A 22,471-nucleotide genomic window follows, 5' to 3' on the forward strand; every position below is an offset into this window, starting at 1 on the left:
GAACCTGAATAGCCACAGCAATATTGAGAAAGAAGAATACAATTGGAGGAATCACATTATCTGGTATCAAACTATACTACAAGGCCATAATAATCAAAATAGTATGGTATTGGCATAAAAACAGACATATAGATCAATGGAACAAAATAAAGAGCCCAGAAATAAACCCACAACTTTATGGTCAATTAATATTAGACAAAGGAGGCAAAAACATCCATCATACAACAGAAAAACTCCAAATGAATTAAAGACTGAAACGTTAGGCTCAAAATCATAAAAATCCTAGAAGAAAACATAGGAAGTAAAATCTCAGACATTTCTCACAGCAATATTTTTTACTGAAATATCTCCTTGAGGCAAGGGAAACAAAAGAAGAAATAAACAGATGGGACTACATCAAACTAAAAAGTTTTGTACAGCAAAGGAAATCATCAACAAAATGAAACAATGACCCACAGAATGGGAGAACATATTTGGCAATGATACATCTGATAAGGGGTTAATTTCCAAACTTTATAAAAAACATATAAACTCAACACCAAAAAAACAATCTAATTTAAAAATGGGCAAAGGCCCTGAATAGGCACTTCTCCAAAGAGGACATATAGATGGCCAGTAGACATATGAAAAGATGATCAATATCACTAAACATCAGAGAAATGCATATTAAAACCACAATGAGATATCATCACACATCTGTCAGAATGGCTAACATCAATAAATCAACAAACAAGTGTTGGCGAGGATATGGAGAAAAGGGAACCCTCGCACACTGTTATGGGAATCCAGATTGGTGTGCCCACTGTGGAAAGGAGTATGGAGATACCTAAACAATTCTGGGAATTTATCCGAAGAAACCCAAAACACTAATTTGAAAGGGTATGTATTCATTGCAGCATTATTTAAAACAGCCAAGATTTGGAAACAGCCTATGTTCATTGCAGCATTATTTATAACAGCCAAGATTTGGAAAAAGCCCAAGTGCCCATCAGTAGATCAGTGGATAGAAGGCTGTGGTACTTTTACACAATGGAATACTACTCTGCCATAAAAAGGAAGGAAATCTTACCCTTTCAAACAGCATGGACCTGTACAGCATTATACTAAGTGAAATAAACCAGTCACAGAAAGGCAAGTACTAGAACCATATGATTTCACTCATATGTGGAATCTAATGAGTAAATTGAATAAGCAAAATAGAGACAGAATAGCAGGCTGACAGCTTTACAGGGGTGAGGGGTGTTAAAGGGCTGGAGGTAGTAGTGAAGGAATATATATATATATATATGTATCTCCTATCTAATAAAGAGGGAATATGCTAATTGACCCTCACGCTGTCGCAAAGATGGCAGCACCCACAGCCAATAAGGAAGGAATATGCTAATTGACTGCCCTGCCCTCAAAGACGGCAGCACCCACAACCAATAAGGAGGGAATATGCAAATTGACTGCCAGCCCTCAAAGATGGAGGCACCCAAAGCCAACAAGGAGGGAATATGCTAATTGACTGCCCTGCTTTAAAAAATGGCAGCGCCCACAGCCACAAGATGGCACCCAGTCCCCTCAGCCCCGCTGGGGCGGCAGGCAAGCAGCCACTCTGCGCACCTGCCTCCATAGTCCCCAGTCCCCTCAGCCCCCCAGCCTCCCAGGGCCAGCCCAAGGTGCAGGCAAACCTTGGATGGCGGCTGCCCAGCCGGCCAGGGCCGCCCAAGGCTCAGGTAACCAGGGCCGGCCGAGGCTTGTGCTGCCAGCAGTGGTAGCAGCAGAGGTGTGATGGGGCATTGCCTTCTCCTGATCGCTGGGTCGCCTCCCGCCCCTGAGGGCTTCAGGACTGTGAGAGGGGGCAGGCCAGGCTGAGGGACGCCCCTCCAGTGCATGAATTTTCATGCACCGGACCTCTAGTATAAAATCCTATATAATAAAAGAGTAATATGCAAATTAACCATCACTCCGCTACTCAATGGGCAAAAACTAAAACCATTTCCCCTAAGAACAGGAACAAGACAGGGATGCCCACTCTCACCACTCCTGTTTGACATAGTACTGTAAGTATTAGCCACTGCAATTAGACAAGAAGAAGAAATAAAAGGCATCCAAATTGGAAAAGAAGAAGTAAAGCTGTCCTTATTTGCAGATGACATGATATTGTACATAAAAAACCTGAAAGACTCCATCAAAAAACTAACAGACTTAATAAATGAATTCGGCAATGTAGCAGGATACAAAATTAACGCCAAGAAATCTATGGCATTTCTATACACCAACAGTGAACTTACAGAAAGAGAGACTAAAAAAGCAATCCCATTTTCCATCGCACCAAAAAAAATTAAGATACTTAGGAATAAACCTAACCAAGGAGGTAAAAGACCTATACGCAGAAAACTACAGGACACTGAAAAAAGAGATAGAGGAAGATGTAAACAGATGGAAGAACATACCATGTTCATGGATTGGTAGAATCAACATCATTAAAATGTCCATACTACTCAAAGCAATCTATAGATTCAATGCACTCCCCATTAAAATACCAACGGCATATTTCACAGACCTAGAAAGAACTCTCCAAAAATTCATCTGGAATAAAATAAGACCCCGAATAGCCACAGCAATCCTGAGAAAGAAGAATAAAGTAGGAGGGATCTCAATACCAGATTTCAAGCTGTATTACAAAGCCACTGTCCTCAAAATAGCCTGGTACTGGCACAAGAACAGACATATAGACCAATGGAATAGAATAGAGAATCCAGATATCGACCCAAACCAATATGCACAATTAATATTTGACAAAGGAGGCATGAGCATACAATGGAGTCAAGACAGTCTCTTCAATAAATGGTGTTGGGAAAATTGGACAGATACATGCAAAAAAAATGAAACTAGATCACCAACTTACACCATACACAAAAATAAACTTGCCGAAACCGGTTTGGCTCAGTGGATAGAGCGTCGGCCTGTGGACTGAAGGGTCCCGGGTTCGATTCCGGTCAAGGGCATGTACCTTGGTTGCGGGCACATCCCCAGTGGGAGGTGTGCAGGAGGCAGCTGATCGATGTTTCTCTCTCATCGATGTTTCTAGCTCTCTATCCCTCTCCCTTCCTCTCTGTAAAAATCAATAAAATATATTTTAAAAAATAAATAAATAAAAAATAAATAAATAAATAAAAATAAACTCAAAATGGTTACAGGACTTAAATATAAGACAGGAAACCATAAAAATACTAGAGGAATCCACAGGCAGCAAAATCTCAGACATATGCCAAAGAACTTTTTCACTGATACTGCCCCTAGGGCAATGGAAGCCAAAGAAAAAATAAACAAATGGGACTACATCAAAATAAAAAGCTTTTGCACAGCAAAAGAAACCATCAACAAAACAACAAGAAACCCCACTGTCTGGGAGAACATATTTGCAAATGTTATCACTGATAAAGGTTTAATCTCCAACATCTACAGGCAGCTTATACAACTTAATAAAAGGAAGATAAATGATCCAATAAAAAAAATGGGCAACGGACCTAAATAGAATCTTTTCGAAAGAAGTCAGAAGGCCAAGAGACACATGAAAACATGCTCAAAGTCACTAATTATCCGAGAGATGCAAATCAAAACGACAATGAGGTACCATCTCACACCTGTCAGAATGGCAATCATCAACAAATCAACAAACGACAAGTGTTGGTGAGGATGCGGAGAAAAAGGAACCCTCGTGCACTGCTGGTGGGAATGCAGACTGGTGCAGCCACTGTGGAGAACAGTATGGAGTTTCCTCAAAAAACTGAAAATGGAACTCCCATTTGACCCAGTAATCCCACTCCTAGGAATATATCCTAAGAAACTAGAAACACCAATCAGAAAGGATATATGCATCCCTATGTTCATAGCAGCACAATTTACAATAGCTAAGATTTGGAAACAGCCTAAGTGCCCATCAGCAGATGACTGGATCAGAAAACTATGGTACATCTACACAATGGAATAATATGCTGCCATAAAAAAGAAGGAATTACTACCATTTGTAGGCACCTGGATGGAATTAGAGAACATTATGCTAAGTGAAATAAGCCAGTCAATGAAAGAAAAATACCACATGATCTCACTCATTTGGGGATAATGAAAAACATTATAAACTGATGAACAAAAAGATAGATACAGAGGCAGTAAAGCACCAAACAGACTGTCAAATTACAGCGGGAACGTTAGGGAGAGGTGGGGGAAATAAGAGATCAACTGAAGGACTTATATGCATGTATATAAGAGTAACCAACGGATGCAAAACATTGGGGGTGAGGGCATGTATGGGAGTGGGGTGGGGGGGGGGCAATGGTAAGATACGTACACATATAATACCTTAATAAAAAAAATTAAAAAAACAAAAAAATAAAAAATAAGAGTAATATGCAAATTAACCATCACTCTGCTACACCCAGAAGCCACACCCACCAGCCATGCCCACCAGCCAATCAGGAGCAAATATGCAAATAAACCCAACCAAGATGGCTACGGCCACAGAGAGCAGGAGGGAGGCTTGGGTTTCCCAAGCAATGGAGGAAGCCAAGCTTTCCACCTGCCCTTGCCGGCCTAGGCCTCCACTCAAGGCTACAAAGTTTCAATGATAGAAGATACATAAGTCCAAACAGAAATGGTGGCAGCCACGGAGCTGGAAAGAGCAGGAGGCTAGGGTTGCCCCCAGTGATGGAGGAAGCCAAGCTTTCCGCACACCCTGGCCAGCCCAGGCCTCCGCTTAAGGCTACAAAGTTTCAATTATAGAAGATACATAAATCCCAAAAAGAATGGCTGCCACCACGGAGCAAGCAGAAGGCTTGGCTCCGCTCCAGGCTACAAAGTTTCAATTGTAGAAGAGAAATAAACCCCAAATACCAGGGCCTCTGCTTGGGTCGCCAGGGGTCGTGGCCGGCCTGCAAACCACCACAGGCCCCTCGCCAGGCCACCCCATCCCCAAAGGGAACCCCCACCCTGATCCAGGACACCCTTCAGGGCAAACCAGGGGCCCCCACCCGTGCACCAGGCCTCTATCCTATCTAATAAAAGAGTAATATGCAGATTGACCATCACTCCAACACACAAGATGGCTGCCCCCATGTGGTCAAAGATCCTGCCCCCATGTGGACACATGATGGCCACCACAAGTTGGCTAGCAAAGGAGGGCAGTTGGGAGGCACCAGGCCTGCAAGGGAGGGCAGTTGGGGGCGATCAAGCCTGCAGGGGAGCGCAGTTAGGGGTGACCAAGCCGGCAGAGGAGGGCAGTTGTGGGCGATCAGGCCAGCAGGGGAGGGCAGTTGGGAGGGACCAGGCCTGCAAGGGAGGGCAGTTGGGGGCGATCAAGCCTGCAGGGGAGGGCAGTTAGGGGTGACCAAGCCGGCAGAGGAGGGAAGTTGGGGGCGACCAGGCCTGCAGGGAAAGGCAGTTGGGAGGGACCCAGGCCTGCAGGGGAGAGCAGTTGGGGGGGACCAGGCCTGCAGAGGAGGGCAGTTAGGGGAAAACAGGCTGGCAGGGGAGCAGTTAGGCATCAATCAGGCTGGCAGGCAGAAGCGGTTAGGGGCAATCAGGAAGGCAGGCAGAAGCGGTTAGGGGCAATCAGGAAGGCAGGCAGGCGAGCAGTTGGGAGCCAGCAGTCCTGGATTGTGAGAGGAATGTCCAACTGCCCGTTTAGTGGGATCGGGCTTAAACGGGCAGTCGGACATCCCTCAAGGGGTCCCAGATTGGAGAGGGTGCAGGCTGAGCTGAGGGACACCCCCCCTCCCCTGTGCACGAATTTCGTGCACCAGGCCTCCAATAAAAGCATAATATGCTAATTAGACTGGACAGCTGAACGACCTTCCGGACGAACTTCCAGATGAAGCCGGGGCTGCGAGGGCCAAGGCAAGCCACCGTGGCGGTGAGGGCCAAGCCCCTTGTATGAATTTTGTGCATTGGGCCTCTAGTCCTATCTAATAAAAGAGAAACATGCAAATTAACCATCACTCCGCTACGCCCACAGCCAATCAGAGTGAGTATGGAAATTAACCCAACAAAGATGGAGGTTAATTTGCATAGCAGGCGCAGAGCGGTGTGAAGCCTGCTATGAGGGGGAAGGGGCGGCAGAGGGAGCTACTGGAGTGGTACTCCAGATAGAAGTGAGGACTTGCGGGCTCCGGGCTGCCGGGGAGCGGGGGACGTGCCTGCTCCCAGGTGGCCAGGGAGCGGGGACATGCCTGCTCCTGGTAGGAGCAGGGACGTGCCAGCTCCAGGTGGCCCGGGAGTGGGGATGTGCCAGCTCCTGGGCAGCCGGAGAGCGGGGACTTGCTGGCTCCCGGCGGGAGCGGAGACTTGCCGGCTCCAGGCGGCCCGGGAGTGGGGATGTTCCGGCTCCCAGGTGGCTGGGGAGCAGGGATTTGCCAGTTCCAAGGCAGCCGGGGAGTGGGGACGTGCTGGCTCCTGGTAGGAGCGGGGACGTGCCAGCTCCAGGCGACCCGGGAGCAAGGACTTGCCGGCTCCCGGGCGACAGAGAGTGAAGCCAGGGGCCTATTCTTGCACGAATATCGTGCAATGGGCCTCTAGTATATATATAAAAGCCTAATTGACCATTACAACCGAACAACCAGAACAACTAGTCGACCAGTTGCTATGATGTGCATTGACCACCAGGGGGCAGATGTTGAACACAGGAGCTGCCCCCTGGTGGTCAGTGCACTCCCACAGCAGGAGTACCGCTCAGCTGACCGACCCATCCAGGCGGTCCACCAGCCTGGCAGCAGCCACTCACTCCCTCAGTAGTCCTGCAGGTCCAATCTCCGGATAATGGGCCAGGCACCAACAGACCAGTACTGCTGGCCTCTGGAAGTTGGCCTCGGGCACCATGGCTGCGTCCCCTCCCTAGACGCTCGGCAAGGAAGTAAGGATATAAAAAGAGCCACCAGGTGGCTCCCGACAACCGGCATGAACGTTAGTGTTACGGATCCTGATCCCGGGCTGTCAAGGGCATCCCACTACATTCTCCAGAGGTCTAATCGTGTCCCGGCACCCTCCCCGCCAAGGCCCCCCTGGTCAGGACCCCACCCATGCACAAATTCATGCACCGGGCCTCTAGTACATGTATATACACTTGATTTCATAGAGGAAGGGACAAGGAAGAGAGATAGAAACATCAACAATGAGAATCAATGATCAGCTGCCTCCTACACACCCCACACTGGGGATTGAGCCAGCAACCCAGCCTGTGCCCTGACCAGGAATTGAACTGTGACTTCCTGGTTCATACGACTACATTCAACCATTGAACCACGCAGGCCACACAAAACCTGTATAATTTTGCTAACCTGTTTATCCCTAATAAATTCAATGAAAAGGGAAAAAATGAATATCATATTTACTTGAAAGAACCAACAAGTTAAGGGAGAGATTGATAGCAATACAATCAAAGTAGGGGACTATAATACCCCATTGACATCACTGGATAAATCCTCTAAACAAAAAATAAACAGCAATCCTAAATGACTCACTAGATCAGATGGACTTAATTGACATTTTCAGAACATTTCACCACAAAGCTACAGAATATACATTCTTCTCAAATACACATGAAACAGTTTCAAAGATAGACCACATATTGTGTCACAGTCAAAGTCTCTTGAAATTCAAGAAGATTGAAATCGTATAAAGCATCTTCTCAGATGACAATGACATAATATTAGAAATCAACTATAATAAAAACAATCAAAAAATTCAAAATGCTTGGAGGCTAAGTAGCATGTTATTAAACAATGACTGGGTTACAAAAGAGATCAAAGAAGAAATAAAAAACATCCAGGAAACAAATGTTGATGAAAACTCAACAATCCAAAATCTATGGGACACAGTGAAAGCAGTCCTGAGAGGGAAGTTTATAGCATTATAAGCCTATCTCAAAAAAACGAGAAAAACCGGTAATAAATTATCTAAATCTACAACTTAAATAATTAGAAAGAGAGCAACAAGAAAAGCCCAGAGTAAGCAGAAGGAAGGAAATAGTAAAGATCAGAGTGAAAATAAATAACATAGAGACAAAAAAATATCAATAAAACCAAGAGCTGGTTCTTTCAAAGGATAAACAACATTGATGAACCTCTAGCCAGGCTCACCAAGAAGCAAAGAGATAGGACCCAAATAAACAAAATCAGAAATGAAAGAGGTGAAATAACAACAGACCCCACAGAAATACAAAGGATTGTAAAAAAATAATAATAACACTATGAACAACTCTATTCCAGCAAACTTGTCAACTTAGAATGGACATATTCCTAAAATAATACAACCTTCCAAAACACAATCACGAAGAATAAAAAAAAACTGAATAGTTTACCAAACATCCAAAGAAGAACAAAAACCTATCCTCCTCAGACTATTCCATACAATTCAAGAGGAAGGAACACTTCCAAGCTCTTTCTATGAAGCCAGCATTATCCTAATCCCAAAACCAGATAAAGACATTACAAAGACAGAGAATTACAAGCCTATATCCCTGATGAACAAAGATGCTAAAATCCTCAACAAAATTCTAGCAAATCAGATCCAGCATTACATCAGAAAGATCATACACCATGACCAAGTGGGATTTATTCCAGGGATGCAAGGATGGTACAACATCTGCAAATCAATAAATGTGATACATCACATAAACAAACTGAGAGATAAAAACCATATAATCATATCAATTGATTCAGAAAAAGCATTTAACAAAATCCAACACCGTTTCTTGATTTAAAAAAAAACTCTCAGCAAGGTGGGAATAGAACGATCATACCTCAACATAATAAAAGCCATATATGACAAACCCACAGCCATACTCAATGGGCAAAAACTAAAACCATTTCCCCTAAGAGCAGGAACCAGACAGGGATGCCCACTCTCACCACTCCTCTTAGACATAGTATGGGAAGTCCTAGCCACAGCAATCAGATAAGAAGAAAAAATAAAAGGCATCCACACTGGAAAAGAAGAAGTAAAACTGTCATTATTCGCATGTGACATGATATTGTACATAGAAAACCCTAAAGATTCCATCAAAAAACTACTAGACTTAATAAATGAATTTGGCAATGTAGCAGGATACAAAATTAACACCCAGAAATCCATAGGATTTTTATATACCCACCAGGGGCACAGTGCACAAATTCGTGCACCTTGAAAGGAACTGTGGGCCATGAGGCTGTGATGGGCACAGGGGTGGGTCTCGGCCCATCCTCCACACCCCCACCAGGCCCCTCCTGCTGCAGCCCCCGGTCCCCTGCCTGCCAGCAGCCCTGCTCCCACCACCGCTGCTCCCACCAACTGACAGCACCAGCACCACTCGCACCCAGGGACAGTGCAGAGCAACTGGGGATGGCACCAGCAGCAGGTGCAAGTGGGGCCGGCACTGTCAGCAGGTGTGAGCAATGGCTGCTGCCCCAATCGCTCCTCAGGAGCAGGGGGAGGTGGAGAAGCCCTGAGGGGAGATTGGGGCTGGCAGCCACCACTTGCACCTGCTGACAGCGCCAAGCGATACGGACCAGCACCAGCAGTGGGTGCGAGTGGCAGCTTTGGCATCAGCAGTGGGTGTGAGCAGCAACTCCAGTGCCAGCTGCAGGTGCAAGCAGTGGCTCCAGTGACAGAAGCAGGTGCGATCGGGGCCGGCACCTGCAGCAGGTGTGAGCACCGGGAGGGACGGCAGACGGGGGAGAAAAACATTTTCAGTAACCACCAGAGGCTCGCGCCATTACAGCGACCGGTGCCCCGCCTTGGTCTGGCGCCCCACTCACCTGCTGCCCCATCCCACCGTAGCTGACGACCGCCATGTTCCGCGTGCACCCCCTGGTGGTCAGCGCATGTCATAGCAACCGGTTGTTCAGTTGTTCCACCATTCGGTCTATTTGCATATTAGGGTTTTATATATATAGATAACGAACTCACAGAAAGGGAAACTAAAAAAAAAAAAATCCCATTTATCATTGCAACAAAAAAATTAAGATACCTAGGAATAAACTTAACTAAGGAGGTAAAAGACCTGTACTTGGAAAACTACAGGACATTGAAAAAAGAGAGAGGAAAACATAAACAAATGGAAGGATATATCATGTTCATGGGTTGGTAGAATCAACATAATTAAAATGTCCATACTACCCAAAGCAATTTATACCTTCAATGCAATCCCCATTAAATACCAATGGCATAGACAACCAAGATGGTGGCATAGGTAAAAACCTGTACTTCCTGCCTCTTACAACCACATCAAAACTACAACTAAAAGACAAAACAAATATCATCCAGAACCACAGGAAACCTGGTTCAGTGGAAGTTCTACAACTAGAAAGAAAAAAGCTCATTGAGACTGGTAGGAGGTGCGGAGGTGCAGAGGTGCAGAGGCGCGCACGAAATAGGCTGGTAACTGGGTGTGCTGTTGTTTTTTTCAATCAGGAGGGAGATATAAGCTCTCGATTGCTCTGAACTCCAGTTCTGGGCAAGACTCTGGGGACCCAGACTCATACGGGAAAAAACTGGACTGTCTGGCATCAGGCCAGTACACGAGGGCAGCTTTCTCTAAGAGGTGCTCACAGCGATCATTGTTCCTGCACAGGGCTGCAGGACACAGAGACCTGAGGACCTCTCCAGTGCAGGGCTGACAGGCAGCCATTGCTGTTTTCTCCGCTCTGGTGATTCCCTGAGACCCCGCCCCACCCAATTTACAACCCGACCCAAGCTATGCACAGTGGCTTTTGCATATGAATGGCCTGTCTTTTTGCAGCCAAAAACCTAACAAACTGCAGCTGGGTCAGAGCGCTCCAAAGCTTCTAAAAGAAGGTCCAAGGTCTGGCAGCAGCAGCCTGCCTTACTTCACAGCTGGGCTTCATCTGGGCACTTCCAAACCTCAAACAAAGAGGAAGGATCTGCAGATCTCTCTGTAGCTCCTGCTGGGTGGCCTCAGGCAGTGGCTGACTTTGCACCTCCATAAGTGACACACTCAAGGGGCAGACTCAGTGAGCACCAAAGCCCCACTGAAACCCCACAAGGGTGTCTCCAGAACAGCAGTTATTCCATTGTAGACACAGTTGGTCCTCACAGCCAATTGGCCTGGAGGTCAATTCCTCCCAATAATACAAACAACAATCAAGGCTTAACTACAACAAGACTGTACACACAGCCCACAAAGGGGTACACCAAGAGTGTCCACCTCAGGTGATTGGGGAGGCTGAGCCACTGGGCCCTATAGGACACCTAGCACACAAAGTCACCCTATCAACACAGGGAAGCAGCCAAAATGTGGAGACAAAGAAACAGGTCACAAATGAAAGAAATGGAGGAAAGCAAACTATTGGATATAGAGTTCAAAACCACAGTTATAACGTTACTCAAGAATCTTCTAGAAACCTCCGAGAAATTTAGTGAGACCCTCAAGGATATGAAAAGGACCAATCAGAAATTAAGCATACACTGACTGAAATAAAGAATAATATACAGAGATCCAACAGCAGACTAAAGGATCCCAAGAATCAAGCCAAAGATTTGAAATATGAAAAAGCAAAAAACAGCCAACCGCAAAAGCAAAAAGAAAAACGAATCCAAAAAATATGAAGATAGTGTAAGGAGCCTCTGGGACAACTTCAAGCGTACCAACATCCGAATTATGGGGGTGCCAGAAGAAGAGAGAGAGCAAGATATTGAAAACCTATTTAAAGAAATAATGACAGAAAACTTCCCCTACCTGGTGAAAGAAATAGACTTACAAGTCCAGGAAGCACAGAGAACCCCAAACAAGAGGAATCCAAAGAGGACCACACCAAGACACATCATAATTAAAATGCCAAGAGCAAAAGACTAAAAGAATCTTAAAAGCAGCAAGAGAAAAACAGTTAGTTACCTACAAGGGAGTACCCATATGACTGTCAGCTGATTTCTCAACAGAAACTATGCAGCCCAGTTGGGAGTGGCAAGAAATATTCAAAGTGATGAACAGCAAGAACCTACAACCAAGATTACTCTACCCAGCAAAGCTATCATTTAGAATTAAAGGTTAGATAAAGAGCTTCACAGATAAGAAAAAGCTAAAGGAGTTCATCACCACCAAACCAGTATTATATGAAATGCTGAAAGGTATTCTTTAAGAAGAGGAAAAAAAAGAAAAATGTAAAGATAAAAATTATGAACAACAAAGTGACAACAAATACATATCTATCAACAAGTGAATCTAAAAATCAAGTGAATAAAAAATCTGACAAACGGAATAAACTGGTGAATATAATAGAATCAGGGGCATAGAAAGGGAGTGGACTGACAATTCTCAGGGGGGAGGGTGTGTGGGGGGTGCGGGAAGAGACTGGACAAAAATCTTACACCTATGGATGAGGACAGTGGTGGGGGAGTAAGGGCATGGGATGGGATGGGAACCAGGTGGAGGGGAGCTATGGGGGTTAGAAAGAGGAACAACTGTAATAATTTGAACAATAAAGATTTATTTTTAAAAAAATACCAATGGCATATTTCACAGACCTAGAACAAACTTTCCAAAAATTCATATGGAATAAAAAAAAAAGACCCTGAATAGCCACAGCAATCCTGAGAAAGAAGAACAAAGTTGGAGGGATCACAGTACCAGATATCAAGCTATATTACAAACCCACTGTTCTCAAAACTGCCTGGTACTGACACAAGTACAGACATATAGACCAATGGAAGAGAACAGAGAAGCCAGAAATCGACCCAAGCCATTATGCTCAATTAATATTTGACAAAGGAGGCATGAGCATACAATGGAGTCAAGACAGTTTCTTCAATAAATGGTGTTGGAAAAATGGGACAGATATATGCAAAAAAAAAAAAAAAAGAAAGAAAAAGAAAGAAACTAGACCACCAACTTACACCATACACAAAAAAATAAACTCAAAATGGATAAAGGACTTAAACGTAAGAGGGGAAACCATAAAAATGTTAGAAGAATCCACAGGCAGCAAAATATCAGACATATGTAGTCGCAATATCTTTACCGATACAGCTCCTAGGACAATAGAAAACTAAAAAGAATATAAACAAATGGGACTACATCAAAATAAAAAGCTCCTGCACAGCAAAAGAAACCATCAACAAAAAAAAACAAGAAAGCCCACTGCAATAGAGAACATATTTGCCAATGTTATCCTATATAATAAAGAGGTAATATGCAAATTGACCATCACACCAACACACAAGATGGCCACCCCATGTGGATACAAGATGGCTGCCACAAGATGGCCGGCAGGGGAGGGCAGTTGGGGGCGATCAGGCCAGCAGGGGAGAGCAGTTGGGAGGGACCAGGCCTGCAGGGAGGGAAGTTGTCGGGGGGGGGGGGGGTCAGGCCTGCAGAGAAGGGCAGTTAGGGGTGATCAGGCTGGCGAGGGAGGGAAGTTGGCGGGGGGGACCAGGCCTGCAGGGGAAGGCAATTGGGAGGGACAAGGCCTGCAGTGGAGGGCACTTGGGGAGGACCAGGCCTGCAGGGAAGGACAGTTGGGAGGGACAAGTCCTGCAGGGGAGGGCAGTTGGGGGCGACCAGGCCAGCAGGGGAGGGTAGTTAGGGGTGACCAGGCCAGGCCTGCAGGGGAAGGCAGTTAGGGGTGACTGGGCCAACAGGGGAGGGCAGTTGGGGGCAACTAGGCCTGCAGGGGAAGGCAGTTAGGGGCGATCAGGCTGGCAAGGGAGGGCAGTTTGGGGTGACCAGGCCTGCAGGGGAGAGAAGTTAGGGGTGACCAGGCCAGCAGGGGAGGACAGTTAGGGGTGACCAGGCTGGCAAGGGAGGGTAGTTGGGGGTGACCAGGCCTGCAGGGGAAGACAGTTAGGGGTGACCAGGCCGGCAGGGGAGGGCAGTTAGGGGCAATTGTGCTGGCAGTGGAGGGCAGTTGGGGGCGACCAGGCCTGCAGGGGAGGGCAGCTGGGGACGACCAGGCCTGCAGGGGAGGACAGTTAGGGGTGACCAGGCTGGCAGGGGAGGGCAGTTAGGGGTGACCAGGCTGGCAGGGGAGGGCAATTAGGGGCAATCGGGCCAGCAGGGGAGCAGTTAGGCGTCGATCAGGCTGGCAGGAGAGTGGTTAGGGGGTGATCAGGCTGGCAGGCAGAGCGGTTAGGAGCAATCAGACAGGCAGGTAGGCGAGTGGTTAGGAGCCAGCAGTCCTGGATTGTGAGAGGGATGTCCAACTGCCCGTTTAGGCCCGATCCCGGTGGACATCCCTCGAAGGGTCCCAGATTGTAGAGGGTGCAGGCTGGGCTGAGGGACACCCCCCTCCCATGCACAAATTTCATGCACCGGGCCTCTAGTATCCAATAAGGATCTAATCTCAAAAATTTATAGGGAACTCATACATCTTAACAAAAGAAAGATAAACAACCCAATCAAAAAACGGGCAAAGGATTTAAATAGACACCTTTCGAAAGTGGACATACAGAAGGCCAAGAGACATATGAAAACATGCTCAGAGTCACTAATCATCTGAGAGATGCAAATCAAAACGACAATGAGGTACCATCTCACACCTGTCAGAATGGCAATCATCAACAAATCAACAAATCAACAAATGACAAGTGCTGGCGAGGATGTGGAGAAAAAGGAACCCTGATGCACTGCTGGTGGGAATGCAGACTGGTGCAGCCACTGTGGAGAACAGTTTGAAGTTTCCTCAAAAAATTAAAAGTGGAACTCCCATTTGACCCAGTAATCCCACTTCTAGGACTATATCCCAAGAAACCAGAAACACTAATCAGAAAGGATATATGCACCCCTATGTTCATAGCAGCACAATTCACCATAGCTAAGATTTGGAAACAGCCTAAGTGCCCATCAGCAGATGAATGGATTAAAAAACTGTGGTACATTTACACAATGGAATATTATGCTGTTGTAAAAAAGGAAGAACTCTTACCATTCACAACAGCATGGATGGACCTGGAGAGCATTATGCTAAGAGAAATAAGCTGGTGGAGAAAGATAAATATCACATGATCTCACTCATTTGTGGAATATAATGAACAAAAATAGATCCAGAGACAGAGAAGCATCCAAGAGACCATCAAACCTCAGAGAGAGGGCAGGGAAGAATTGGGGGGAAGTGTAAGAGATCAACCAAAGGATTTGTATGCATGCATATAAGCATAACCAATGGACACAGACACTAGGGGTGGTGAGGGCATGTGCTGGGGGGTGGGAGTGCCGGGGAGAGGTCAACAGGGGAAAAAGGAGTCATGTGTAATAATTTAAACAATAAAGAATTAAAGGGGGGAAAAAAGAATAGACAAGCTATAGTTATTCAGATTTGGGTGGTTTGGCAAACACTTTTTCAAATACAAAAGTAAACCTTTCACTTCAGGGAAACAACTGACAATATCTGTTGCTAATGATAAAATTCAAGCTTTCAAGTGTAAACAAATAGAAAGCTTTTTTTGTTTAATAGCTTGAGTTTAATAGCGTCCCAACAGTTAAACTCTTTTTACAAAAATGAGATAGGTGGTGATATTAATGAACGTGCTTTTTTTGATATTACATAATAACTAGAGGCCCAGTGCACGAAACTCGTGCACTAGGGGATGGGGGGCGTCCCTCAGCCTGGCCTGCACCCTCTCTCAGTCCAGGACCCCTCACTCCTTACCGCCCACCTGCTCACTGCTCCTTACCTCTCAGCTCATTGCTCCTTAGAGCTGCCGCAAAGGTGGAAGAGGCTCCCACCATTGCCTCCTGAGCTCGCCAGCCATGAGCCCAGCTTCTGGCTGAGCTGTGCTCCCCCACTGACCACCAAGGGGCAGCTCCTGCATTGAGCATCTGCCCCCTGGTGGTCAGTGTGCATTATAGCAACCAATGGTTCCACTGGTCATTCTGCTGTTCGGATGATTTGCATATTAGGCTTTTATTATATAGGACATGCCATTTTATACTGTGTAATGAGATTTCCAACAACAACATTTGGAAGAATTGCATAAATCACCGAAGTAACATTTTCCAAATGACCAATGCCTAAGTTATAAAATCATACATGGGTAAAATATCCAATGGAAAAGCAAGTTAGACAAATGGATTTTAATGTAACAGACCACAAAACAGTTAACCAGAAAAAGCAATTAAAATATTCCGTTACCACTGTATATCTGTGTGACACCTTATTTTTTTCATATACTAGTACATCAGATAAAATAACAGCACAAGTCTGGTTGCTGAAGCCAAAATGAAAGTCTGGCCATTTTCTTCTCTTTTTCTTTTTTTTAAATATGTTTTTATTGATTTTAGAGGGAGAGAAGGGAGAGGGAGAGAGAAACATTGATGTGAGAGAAACATAGATCAGCTGCCTCCCACATGAACCCTGATTGGGGATCAAGCCCAAAACCCAGGCATGTTCCCTGAAGAGGAATCGAATTAGAGACCCCTCTGTGCACAGGATGATGCTCAATCAACGGAGCCACACTGGCCATGGCAAGAGTCTAGCTATTTTCTGTTAAACCAGATATTGGAGAAATTTGGGGAAATTTAAAATAATTCCACTATTCCTACTAATTTTGGCGGAGGGGGGGGATTATAGCTGTTTTTAACTAAAGGTATTATTATATTCAGAAGTAATGGGTTATTTTTAAATTAATTAATGTTTTAAGATTTTCTCAGCTTTAATTTCTGATATGTTTAATAGCATAGATATACATAAACATAGCTCTTTTGAGGTAAGGGTATAAAGGCATCCTGAGACCAAAAAGATTTGATGATTGTTCTATAGCAATATTATACTGACCTTTTCACAGGCCAAGTTGGCAAATGACATTTTATACTACCTCTATACTACCTCTGAAGTACAAAGGGCAACGATGTCTTTTAAGCACATAACAGACTGTTAATTAATTTTTTTCCACACTGCATTAAGTAGGTATCACGAAGGAACCAATTCACCAGAAGTGAGGGGCAGTGGTAAAACGAGAAAAAATGATCTTGATTCCAGCACAGACCCTACTAGTCTCTCCAGACATTAGCCTTCCCATCTAGAAAATGAGATACCCGCATAGCCTATTTTTAGATTGCTTCCAATGGTCAATTCCAAGATTCTAATCAGGGACCCCTAAATGGTGGCCCACAGCTTGCATCTGGCCTTCAGATGGATTGGCCCTCATGGTGTTTTGAGAGGTGCCCCAAGAAAGTAATTGGCAGTAGCTGAGTGAGAAGCCTCCCTTTCAGGATTGATTTTCAGTCACAGCCCAATCCAGCCCACTGGGCTTGCTCTTGCAGATACCTGCATTTGCAGCATCTGGAATGGAGGGTCTCTAAAGCCCCTTCCAAACCTCAAACTCCACAATTCAGCTCCAGAGACAGTATCTGGGTTCGTTTCTCACTCTGCCACTTGCTGGCTGGCTGGACGGGGGCAAGTTATTTAACTTCTCTGAGCTTCAGTTACCTCATTTGCAAAGTGGGATAACAACACTCAACTCAAAGGGCTATTATGAAGCTTCGCGAGGTGTTGCTTGACAGCACTAACGGAGTTCCTGGCACTGAACAGTACTATTAACATCGAGGCACAGAAGAGAGTATTCCCTAGTCTCCGCCCACCCCTCCCTGACCAAGCCCCGTTTTCCAGTAGGTTGACTGCACGCCCCATGAGGAGGTTTACCGCCACACCGACTCCCATATCCCACAGGTCCACATCCTAGGACACACAAGAGCCTCCTCAGACGTTTACTTCTTTCCCTAACCTGACCCCTTCACTGAGCCCCGGCCAGTACCGGGTTCCTACACGACCACAGCTCGACAGAGGCAAACACTGATCACTCCCCCAGCCTCTCCTCCCCATCCCGGACCACTAAGGCTTCCTTCCCCTCAGACCCGAGACCACCTTGGGTCAGGCAGTGGTGGTCCAGGGTTCTGTAGCTTGGCCCCCGGGGAAGGAGGAGCGCTGGGGGGAGGGAAGCCTGAGGAGAGATGGGAGAATAACTCCTCGACCTCCCGGAGGAGCCAACGAACACTCACCGTCCATCCCTAGAGGCGGTGGTTCCGGGTGCTCAAACCGGAAGCGGTCTCTGCACTGTTTGCAGTTCCCCTGGTTACTGCGGGTTTGCGGACCAATGGCGGCGGAGCTTCACTGGCTGAGCCCGCCCTCAAAAGGAAGTACGTTACGTAGGCTCTCTGTAACTCCTCCTCCGATCGCGGGGTCCGACCCGCCTCCGGAGTTGCCCACCGTCGTGCGCAGGCGCGCTGAACCGGGGTCCTCAGCAGCGAAGTGCGCAGGCGCCCCGGGCGCTACTAACTGAAGTAGCAATGGACGCGCTGGAGTCGTTGTTGGACGAGGTGGCCCTGGAGGGGCTTGATGGCTTGTGTCTGCCCGCGCTGTGGAGCCGCCTGGAGACGCGCGTGCCGCCCTTCCCGCTGCCTTTGGAGCCCTACACGCAGGAGTTTCTATGGAGGGCCCTCGCCACGCACCCGGGCATCAGCTTCTATGTGGAGCCTCGGGAGCGACCCGACCTCCAGCTGCAAGACCGGTCAGCGGCTCGGCCTGGCGGACGCGGGCGGGCGCGGGCGGGCGGGCGGACGGGCCGGCCCAGAGCCGGGGTCCGATGGAGCCAGAGGGGAACAGGTTCTGATGAAAGGAAGGTGGAGAAAGGAGTGGAGCCGTCAGAGAACCGGGGGTCAAATGGGAGTGGGAGCTCTGTGTGAAGCTGATTTGGGGTCCCTCAAGCCTGGCAGGGCCCCGGCGACTGATGGAGTTGGGGGGCATGGTCGGATGGATATGGGAGTCGTCTGCTGATGTCCCATTATATCCGTGTGTAAGTTTGGGGTGATGGTGAGCAGGACTGGGGGATATTATTCAAGCTTCAGAGGGTATTTCCTCTAGAGTGGAAGGTAGGTTTGCAGTAGGAAAGCAGTTCAGGCCAAGACTAGAGACAGGTCCTGGCGGGTAGCTCAGTGGGATAAAGCGTAGTCCCCATATGCCCCTGCCTGGGCTCATACAAGAATCAACCAATGCATAAATAAGTGGGACAACAATCTCTCTCTCTCTCTCCCTCTCTCCCTCTCTCCCTTTCTCCCTCTCTCCCTCTCTCCCTCTCCCCCCCCCCCCTTTCCTTTCTTTCTAAAGTCAAAAATTTTTTTAAAACACTGGGGACAGGAGGAATGAGATCTATATAACAAGCTTAGCAATAATAATAATAGCTAGAATTTATTGAGTGCTTATTATTGGCCTGGTACTATTCTAAGACCATGTTCTGGGACCTTCAGGAAATTAAACCCAACTTCATCCTCACAGTGACTCTATGAGGTGGGTGCTGTTACCTTCCCCATTTTGCAGAAGAGTCATGGAGAGAAAATCCTAATAAAGAGGGAATATGCTAATTGACCCTCATGCCATTGCAAAGATGGCAGCGCCCACATCCAGTAAGGAGGGAACATGCTAATTGACTGCCCCGCCCTCAAAGATGGCGGTGCCCACAGCCACAAGATGGTGGCGCCCAGTCCCCTCAGCCCTGCCAGGGCGGCAGGCATTTTGCACGCCTGCCTCCAGAGTCCCCCTAGTCCCCTCAGCCCCCTAGCTGCCTAGGGCTGGCCCGAGGCGCAGGCAAACCTCCAATGGCTGCTACCAAGCCGACGCCCAAGGCTCAGGCAAGCCTTGGATGGTGGCTGCCCAGCCGCCCAGGGCCGTGTGAGGCTCAGGTAACCAGGGCCAGCTGAGGCTTGCGCTGCCAGCAGTGGCAGCAGCAGAGGTGTGATGCCGCCTCCCGCCCCTGAGGGCTCCCAGACTGTGAGAGAGGGCAGGCCGGGCTGAGGGACCCCCCCCCCCCCCCCCGCTCCAGTGCATGAATTTTCATGCACCAGGCCTCTAATAAGTAAATTATCTGTCCAGTTAGGGAGACTGTAAGTGACTATGTGTTGATTTGAACGCAGGCCATCTGTCTTCAGAGTCTTTGCTCTTAAACCATGTTGTGAGGAAGAGGAGAGGTTGCGAGAGGCAATACTGTCCAAAACAAGATTTGGGTTTAGTTGGCCAGTTGGCAGAGTATTCTGAACAGAGAACAGCAAATGTGGAAGCCTGAAGGAAGAGAAATAAGTTGTTTGGTGGAAGTGTAGAACTGGAGGTAGGGAATGAAGAATAGTAGTTGACACTTAAATGTATGCTTATTGTGAGCTGGGACTATTCTAAGATCCTGACATATAGCAAGTTAATTTTTACAACAACCTTAAGAGGTAGGTATTACTATCCTTATTTTCCTGAAGAGAAATTGGAGGTATCAAAGAGGTGAAGTGACTTGTTCAAGGCCATCAACTAGTGAGGGCCTAACTCAGAATTTGATTACAAGAATCCTGGGTACAAAAAATACTCTGTCCAATTTATTAACCAAATTGGACTGGAGAACTAATCAAAGGTGTTTTCATCCCCTTAAAGAGTTGATCCTTTACCAAAGGACATTTGGAAGCCTCTGAAGGGAAGGTTAGATTAGGGGCAACGAGGCAAGTTGAGAGGTTTTTAGTAATCCATTATGAACAACCAGTTATGGTTTAGTTTACCATAGTGGGGTTGAGAATGAAGAGATGAGGCAGAGGAATCAAGAGCATTTGATGACTCATTGGATGTGGGGTAAAGGAAAAGTGGGAATCAAGGATGATGAACCTCCTGTTCCTGGTGTGTGGGCACCTGGGTGAATACTGATGCCCCCTTCACTGTGGTAGTGAACAGAAGAGCAGCACAGTGGTTGAGTTTGGGGGGAGGTGGGAAAGGTGTTGAATATACTCTGAGACTCATTGTGTTTGAGATTCCTTTGGGTTATGCAAGTGGAGATTCTGTTTAGTAAACACCTGGCTTCAAAGGAGTGAAAGCAGGTCAGAGGGGGAGGGACTAAGCTAGGCATGTGGAGTCATCCCATATGGCTGGTAATTAGAGCTGTTGGCTAGGATCGTCCATAAGAGAGAGCGTAGTGGGATTAGAAGCCTTAAAACATGGCCCTCAGGTACACCTACACTTATTTATTTATTTATTTATTTAGCCTTAAAACATGGCCCTCAGGTACACCTACATTTATTTATTTGTTTGTTTGTTTGTTTGTTTGTTTGTGTATTTATTTTTCTGGCATACAGGGTAATAAAACCATAACTTTTGAGGTTATCTTGTCTACAAGAGAGAAATCTACAAGTTAATGTGTAACTTTATGGTGTCTGGGATCTAATCAAGTAGTAAATAACAAGTTTATTTATTACTTTTTAAATCTTTATTGTTGAAAGTATTACATATGTCCCCGTTTTTCCCCCCATTAGTCCGCTCCAGCCCGCCCCCACTCCCCACCCCAGGCTCTCACTGCCCCATTGTCTGTGCCCATGGGACATGCATATATGTATACAAGGTCTTTGGTTGATTACCACCCACCCACCCACCCTCCCCCACCCCTTCCCTCAGAGATTCCACACTCTGTTCCATGCTTCCATGTTTCTGGATCCACTCCGTTCATAAGTTTATTTTGTTACTTAGACTCCACATATGAGTGAGATCATGTGGTACTTGTCTTTCTCTGACTGATTTATTTCACTTAGCATGATACTTTTCAGGTCTCACCATGCTGTCTCAAAGGGTAGGAGATCCTTTTTTACTTCTGCATAGTATTCCATGGTATAAATGTATCACAGCTTTTTTATCCACTCAGCTACTGATGGGCACTTGAGCTTTTTCCAGATCTTAGCTATTGTAAATTGTGCTAGTATGAACACAGGGGTGCATACATTCTTTCTGATTGGTATTTTGGGTTTCTTAGGATAGATTGCTAGAAGTGGGATCATTGGGTCAAATGACAGTTCCCTACTTAATTTTTGAGGAAACTCCATACTGTTTTCCATAATGGCTACACCAGTCTGCATTCCCACCAGCAGTATACTACGGTTCCCTTTTCTCCATATCCTCGACAGCACTTGTCATTTGTTGATTTGTTGATGGTAGCCATTCTGACAGGTGTGAAGTGATACCTCATTGTCATTTTAATTTGCATCTCTCTGATGATCCATGACTTTGAGAATTTTTTCATATGTCTTTTGTCCATCTGTATGTCCTCTTTGGAGAAGTGTCTATTTAGGTCCTTTGCCCATTTTTTAATTGGATTGTTTGTCTTCCTTCTGTTAAGTTGTATGAGTTCCTTATATATTTAGGATATTAACCTTTTATTAGATGCATCCTTGCCAAATATGTTCCCATATAGTGGACTCCCTTTTCGTTTTGTTGATGGTTTGTTTCTTTTGCTGTGCAGAATATTTTTATTTTAATGTAGTCCCATTTGTTTATTTTCTCCTTAGTTTTCTTTGCCCTAGGAGATATATCCATAAACATGTTGCTACGAGAGATGTCTGAGATTTTGCTGCCTATGGTTTCTTCTAGGCTTTTATGGTTTCGCGGCTTACATTTAAGTCTTTTATCCATTTTGAGTTTATTCTTTGGTATGGTGTAAGTTAGTGGTCCAATTTCATTTTTTGCATATATCTCTCCAATTTTCCCAACACTATTTA

The 22,471-nt window shown here is 46.1% G+C and overlaps 2 protein-coding genes across 8 annotated transcripts in view; one reads left to right on the forward strand and one right to left on the reverse strand.

Moving 5' to 3' along the window:
• KATNIP (katanin interacting protein) overlaps positions 1-17,993 on the reverse strand; it is a 236,131-nt gene extending 218,138 nt beyond the window's left edge. For 4 of the 5 annotated variants that reach the window (XM_080679386.1, XM_080679385.1, XM_080679384.1 and 1 more), the window contains exon 1: positions 17,966-17,980. In XM_080679386.1, the coding sequence (XP_080535512.1) occupies positions 17,966-17,972 (7 nt within the window). In that variant the 5' untranslated portion in view covers positions 17,973-17,980. Of the gene's footprint in view, positions 1-17,965 lie in introns of all 5 variants that reach the window. The other variant, XM_080679383.1, reaches the window with a different exon arrangement.
• A 187-nt stretch (positions 17,994-18,180) lies between these two features.
• Positions 18,181-22,471, forward strand: part of GTF3C1 (general transcription factor IIIC subunit 1) — a 93,816-nt gene continuing 89,525 nt past the window's right edge. For all 3 annotated transcript variants that reach the window (XM_080682407.1, XM_080682409.1, XM_080682408.1), the window contains exon 1: positions 18,181-18,474. In XM_080682407.1, the coding sequence (XP_080538533.1) occupies positions 18,254-18,474 (221 nt within the window). In that variant the 5' untranslated portion in view covers positions 18,181-18,253. The remainder of the gene's footprint in view (positions 18,475-22,471) is intronic.

This window comes from Plecotus auritus, assembly GCF_963455305.1.
Source record: "Plecotus auritus genome assembly, chromosome: 7".
Taxonomy (NCBI): Eukaryota; Metazoa; Chordata; class Mammalia; order Chiroptera; family Vespertilionidae; genus Plecotus; species Plecotus auritus.